At 38.4% G+C, this 7,500-nt stretch overlaps 1 protein-coding gene across 4 annotated transcripts in view; it reads right to left on the bottom strand.

Annotated features, from left to right (window-relative positions):
- The window catches only part of LOC110517257 (transcription factor 4), a 409,834-nt gene that overhangs the window by 166,139 nt on the left and 236,195 nt on the right, over positions 1 to 7,500 (bottom strand). For all 4 annotated transcript variants that reach the window (XM_036936725.1, XM_036936726.1, XM_036936724.1 and 1 more), the window contains one exon: positions 6,407 to 6,468. In XM_036936725.1, coding sequence (XP_036792620.1) covers positions 6,407 to 6,468 — 62 coding nt within the window. The remainder of the gene's footprint in view (positions 1 to 6,406; positions 6,469 to 7,500) is intronic.

Genomic DNA, 7,500 nt, shown 5'->3' with positions numbered 1-7,500 from the left:
TTTATCCTACCATTTATTTATCCTACCATTTATCCTACCATGTATTTATCCTACCAGTTATCCTACCAGTTATTTATCCTACCATTAACACATCCTACCATTTATCCTACCATTTATCCTACCATTTATTTATCCAACCATTTATTTATCCTACCATTTATCCTACCATGCATTTATCCTACCATTTATCCTACCATGTATTTATCCTACCAGTTATCCTACCAGTTATTTATCCTACCATTAATACATCCTACCATTTATCCTACCATTTATCCTACCATTTATTTATCCAACCATTTATTTATCCTACCATTTATCCTACCATTTATCCTACCATGTATTTATCCTACCAGTTATTTATCCTACCATTAATACATCCTACCATTTATCCTACCATTTATCCTACCATTTATTTATCCAACCATTTATTTATCCTACCATTTATCCTACCATGCATTTATCCTACCATTTATCCTACCATGTATTTATCCTACCAGTTATCCTACCAGTTATTTATCCTACCATTAACACATCCTACCATTTATCCTACCATTTATCCTACCATTTATTTATCCAACCATTTATTTATCCTACCATTTATCCTACCATTCAGTTACAATTTGTATATGTGCATTTTATTTGTGGAACAGTTTCATTTCAATATCATCTCCAAATCATTGTCACGTGGTTAACCATAAAACTGTGAATAAAAATAAAACATATCTACAAGTTGAAAGTTAACTCATGAGACGTCACAACGTCACAACCTGTTCCTAACACTTCCATGGTGCAGCCCGGCAGGTACTAATACACACGCTCAGGTGACCACATTGACTCCAAACAAGAGACAATGAAAACATTTACAAATCTTCTAAATAATGGTTATGAAATAAACCCCCCCCCCGCCCCCCAAAAAAAATGTGTTTCTCGCAAGAGTAGCAAGTTGTGAACTCTGTAAACACCGTTTCCACTCCAGATACAGGAGTTAACATAAACTAATGTAACCAAATGACAGGGATTATCTACTGGTGACACTTATATAATTGAGAATTGATCCAAATGAAACAAATGAAACAATGAAACAATGAATGACAGAACTGGTGGGAGACAGCAGAGCCCTTCTGGAGAGAGACACTGGCTTATAATGATCACCACACAGCCTTCTGGAGAGAGACACTGGCTTATAATGATCACCACACAGCCTTCTGGAGAGAGACACTGGCTTATAATGATCACCACACAGCCTTCTGGAGAGAGACACTGGCTTATAATGATCACCACACAGCCTTCTGGAGAGAGACACTGGCTTATAATGATCACCACACAGCCTTCTGGAGAGAGACACTGGCTTATAATGATCACCACACAGCCTTCTGGAGAGAGACACTGGCTTATAATGATCACCACACAGCCCTCCCCTTCTTCTTGTCTCAACATTTTAAATTATACTCAAGCTAACATTATCTTCACACATATTTTACATGTTTTTTAACTGACAGCCGCAACTCAATAATCAGCTAGGCCTGTTGCCATGCGCGCTGGCCAAACTGTGGGCTTACCCAACAGGCTACGAGCCTATGTGATTTGAAAAAAATTCACAGCTTTTAATAGTTTTTTTTTAATGTTTTGTTTTTTTAATAATCTAATGATCCTCGATCCCTCTGTGGCTAAGTCAGGCTTTCTGGTGAAGTATTTTGGACGTATTTGATTCATTTATGTATATTTCCATTTACTTCCCTATTGGACCCACCACTATGTCTTCTCTCTCCTGTTCTATTGGACCCACCACTATGTCTTCTCTCTCCTGTTCTATTGGACCCACCACTATGTCATCTCTCTCCTGTTCTATTAGACCCACCACTATGTCATCTCTCTCCTGTTCTATTAGACCCACCACTATGTCATCTCTCTCCTGTTCTATTAGACCCACCACTATGTCATCTCTCTCCTGTTCTATTGGATCCACCACTATGTCATCTCTCTCCTGTTCTATTGGACCCACCACTATGTCATCTCTCTCCTGTTCTATTGGACCCACCACTATGTCATCTCTCTCCTGTTCTATTGGACCCACCACTATGTCATCTCTCTCCTGTTCTATTGGACCCACCACTATGTCATCTCTCTCCTGTTCTATTAGACCCACCACTATGTCATCTCTCTCCTGTTCTATTAGACCCACCACTATGTCATCTCTCTCCTGTTCTATTAGACCCACCACTATGTCATCTCTCTCCTGTTCTATTGGACCCACCACTATGTCATCTCTCTCCTGTTCTATTGGATCCACCACTATGTCATCTCTCTCCTGTTCTATTGGACCCACCACTATGTCATCTCTCTCCTGTTCTATTGGATCCACCACTATGTCATCTCTCTCCTGTTCTATTGGATCCACCACTATGTCATCTCTCTCCTGTTCTATTGGATCCACCACTATGTCATCTCTCTCCTGTTCTATTAGACCCACCACTATGTCATCTCTCTCCTGTTCTATTAGACCCACCACTATGTCATCTCTCTCCTGTTCTATTGGATCCACCACTATGTCATCTCTCTCCTGTTCTATTGGACCCACCACTATGTCATCTCTCTCCTGTTCTATTGGATCCACCACTATGTCATCTCTCTCCTGTTCTATTGGATCCACCACTATGTCATCTCTCTCCTGTTCTATTGGATCCACCACTATGTCATCTCTCTCCTGTTCTATTAGACCCACCACTATGTCATCTCTCTCCTGTTCTATTAGACCCACCACTATGTCATCTCTCTCCTGTTCTATTGGATCCACCACTATGTCATCTCTCTCCTGTTCTATTGGATCCACCACTATGTCATCTCTCTCCTGTTCTATTGGATCCACCACTATGTCATCTCTCTCCTGTTCTATTGGACCCACCACTATGTCATCTCTCTCCTGTTCTATTAGACCCACCACTATGTAATCTCTCTCCTGTTCTATTGGACCCCCCACTATGCCATCTCTCTCCTGTTCTATTGGACCCACCACTATGTCATCTCTCTCCTGTCCTATTGGACCCACCACTATGTCATCTCTCTACTGTTCTATTGGACCCACCACTATGTCATCTCTCTCCTGTTCTATTGGACCAACCACTATGTCATCTCTCTCCTGTTCTATTGGACCCACCACTATGTCATCTCTCTCCTGTTCTATTGGATCCACCACTATGTCATCTCTCTCCTGTTCTATTGGACCCACCACTATGTCATCTCTCTCCTGTTATATTGGACCCACAACTATGTCATCTCTCTCCTCTTCTGTTTGACCCACCACTATGTCATCTCTCTCCTGTTCTATTAGACCCACCACTATGTCATCTCTCTCCTGTTATATTAGACCCACCACTATGTCATCTCTCTCCTGTTCTATTGGACCCACCACTATGTCATCTCTCTCCTGTTCTATTGGATCCACCACTATGTCATCTCTCTCCTGTTCTATTGGATCCACCACTATGTCATCTCTCTCCTGTTCTATTGGATCCACTCCTATGTCATCTCTCTCCTGTTCTATTGGACCCACCACTATGTCATCTCTCTCCTGTTCTATTCGTTTTCATATCAACTTTCTTTCATCATCCAGTAGCTAAAGGCACAATCCTAGTCATATTAGCAACCCATGCTAGGTGATGATAATCCTAGTCATATTAGCATCCCATGCTAGTTGATGATAATCCTAGCCATATTAGCAACCCATGCTAGGTGATGATAATCCTAGTCAAACTAGCATCCCATGCTAGTTGATGATAATCTTAGTCATATTAGCAAACCATGCTAGTTGATGGTAATCCTAGTCATAATAGCTAGTTGATAATAATGCTGGTCATATTAGCATCCCATGCTAGTTGATGATAATGCTAGTCATTTTAGCATCCCATGCTAGTTGATGATAATGCTAGTCACATTAGCATCCCATGTTGGTTGATGATAATGCGAGTCATATTAGCATCCCATGCTAGTTGATGATAATGCTAGTCATATTAGCATCCATGTTAGTTGATGATAATGCTAGTCATATTAGCATCCCATGCTAGTTGATGATAATGCTAGTCATATTAGCATCCCATGTCAGTTGATGATAATGCTAGTCATATTAGCATCCCATGCTAGTTGATAATAATATATCAGTAATAAATAGTATATCAGTATATCAGTAATAGTATATCAGTATGTCAGTAATAGTATATCAGTATATCAGTAATAGTATATCAGTATATCAGTAATAGTATATCAGTATGTCAGTAATAGTATGTCAGTAATAGTATAACAGTATATCAGTAATAGTATATCAGTATATCAGTAATAGTATATCAGTAATAAATAGTATATCAGTAATAGTATATCAGTAATAAATAGTATATCAGTATATCAGTAATAGTATATCAGTATATCAGTAATAGTATATCAGTATGTCAGTAATAGTATATCAGTATATCAGTAATAGTATATCAGTATATCAGTAATAGTATATCAGTATGTCAGTAATAGTATGTCAGTATGTCAGTAATAGTATGTCAGTATATCAGTAATAGTATATCAGTATGTCAGTAATAGTATATCAGTAATAGTATATCAGTATATCAGTAATAGTATATCAGTATATCAGTAATAGTATATCAGTATGTCAGTAATAGTATATCAGTAATAGTATATCAGTATATCAGTAATAGTATGTCAGTATATCAGTAATAGTATATCAGTATGTCAGTAATAGTATGTCAGTAATAGTATATCAGTATATCAGTAATAGTATGTCAGTAATAGTATATCAGTATATCAGTAATATTATATCAGTATATCAGTAATAGTATATCAGTATGTCAGTAATAGTATGTCAGTAATAGTATATCAGTATATCAGTAATAGTATATCAGTATATCAGTAATAGTATATCAGTATATCAGTAATAGTATGTCAGTAATAGTATATCAGTATATCAGTAATAGTATGTCAGTAATAGTATATCAGTATATCAGTAATAGTATATCAGTATATCAGTAATAGTATATCAGTATGTCAGTAATAGTATGTCAGTAATAGTTTATCAGTATATCAGTAATAGTATATCAGTATATCAGTAATAGTATATCAGTATATCAGTAATAGTATGTCAGTAATAGTATATCAGTATGTCAGTAATAGTATGTCAGTAATAGTATGTCAGTAATAGTATATCAGTAATAGTATATCAGTATGTCAGTAATAGTATGTCAGTAATAGTATATCAGTATGTCAGTAATAGTATGTCAGTAATAGTATATCAGTATGTCAGTAATAGTATGTCAGTAATAGTATATCAGTATGTCAGTAATAGTATGTCAGTAATAGTATATCAGTATGTCAGTAATAGTATGTCAGTAATAGTATATCAGTATGTCAGTAATAGTATGTCAGTAATAGTATATCAGTATGTCAGTAATAGTATGTCAGCACGTGGAAAGGCAACCTTGTGTTGTACTGTTTTAGAGCTAGTGTACAGTACTGTAGGAGAGAGAGAGAGAGAGACAGAGAGAGCTGAAGGACATGGGCACAGAGGGGAAGGCCAAGCTTCATCCCCATGCCAACGACAGTGCAAGTTCTATCTCCATGCCAACGACAGGCCAAGTTCTGTCCCCGTGCCAACGACACATGACAGGAAACAGGACTGAGGAAGGTGGATGTTCAGAATTCCAAAGTAAATGTGGAGCTCTATTTACTCAGAGCCCATTTGAAGAGAAACTCACAAAATGTTTCATCCTCAAATTATATATTCATTATTATAAACTGGGTGGTTCGAGCCCTGAGTGCGGATTGGCTGACAGCCTTGGTATATCAGACCGTATACCACGGGTATGACAAAATATTCATTTGTACTGCTCTAATTACGTTGGTAACCAGTTTATAATCGCAATAAGGCACCTGGGGGGGGGGAGGGGGGGGGGGTTGTGATATATATATATTTATATTAAAAAAATATATATTTCACCTTTATTTAATCAGGTAGTCTAGTTGAGAACAAGTTCTCATTTGCAACTGCGACCCTGACCAAGATAAAGCAAAGCAGTTCGATACAATACAACAACAGAGTTACACATGGAATAAACAAAGATACAGTCAATAATACAGTAGAAAACGTCTATATACAGTATATGCAAATGAGGTAGGATAAGGGAGGTAAAGGCAATAAATAGGCCATGGTGGTGAGGTAATTACAATATAGCAATTAAACACTGGAATGGTAGATGTGTAGTATATATATATATATATATATGGTCAATATACCACAGCTAAGGTGTTCGTCCTGGCACTCCGCATTGCGTCGTGCATAAGAATAGCCCTTAGCCGTGGTATATTGGCCATATACCACACCTCCCCGGGCTTTATTGCTTCATCTATTTACCTGATGACACCCGTGTAGGTTGGCGTCTCTTACATAGGAGTAGGATCCTCTCTCCGTTTTACCTGGGTGGAGAGGAGACAGAAAGAGAATGAACACTCCTTTTCCTCAACAATACGACGGAAACACATTTTTAACTCCACCCCATGTCTCGTACAAAACTTTAAAGCTAGACGATTCTGCATTTAGAGAAGACAAACATCATAAGCCTAAAAACAGTACAGTATGAAACACTGTATGGCTGTTCCGGTGGTTTACGAGGTATCATCATAACCCAACAGGAAACGCAGAGACGACCCAAACCCCAACAGCGTTTACTAGCGGCGTGACGTGTTTCTCTAGCTCTGCTGTGTGTATAACGTGGAAAACACGCTATCGTGCTTCAGCATTACATTTCCAGGCAGCACTATACCACCAAAACAGACATCTGCAATGCTACAGAAACTCTCTCACAAACACACACACACGCACACACACATGCACGCACGCACACACACACGCACGCACGCACATACACACACACACACACACACACACACACACACACACACACACACACACACACACACACACACACACACACACTGCACTATGTGCTATAAGATTTGGGTTCTCACATTTACATCTTAAGACGTTTGTACAATGTATGAAATAAAGTATAAAGTATCTATACTGAACTAAAATATAAACACAACATGTAAAGTGTTGGTCACATGTTTCATAAGCTGGAAAAAAAGATCCCAGAAATGTTCCGTACACACAATAAAAGCTTATTACTCTCAAATGTTGTGAACAAATGTGTTTACATCCCTGTTAGTGAGTATTTCTCCTTTGCCAAGATAATCCATCCACCTGCCAGGTGTGTCATATCAAGAAGCTGATTAAACAGCATGATCATTGCACAGGTGCACCTTGTGCTGGGGACAATAAAAGGCCACTTTAAAAATGTGCAGTTTTGTCACACAACACAATGCCACAGATGTGTCATGTTTTCAGGGAGTGTGCAATTGGCATGCTGACAACAGGAATGTCCACCAGAGTTGTTGCCAGGTAATTTAATGTTAAACGTCGTTTTAGAGACTTTGTCCAACCGGCCT

This window comes from Oncorhynchus mykiss, chromosome 12 (assembly GCF_013265735.2).
Source record: "Oncorhynchus mykiss isolate Arlee chromosome 12, USDA_OmykA_1.1, whole genome shotgun sequence".
Classification (NCBI taxonomy): Eukaryota; Metazoa; Chordata; class Actinopteri; order Salmoniformes; family Salmonidae; genus Oncorhynchus; species Oncorhynchus mykiss.
This window is presented reverse-complemented; position numbering and strand designations above follow the sequence as displayed.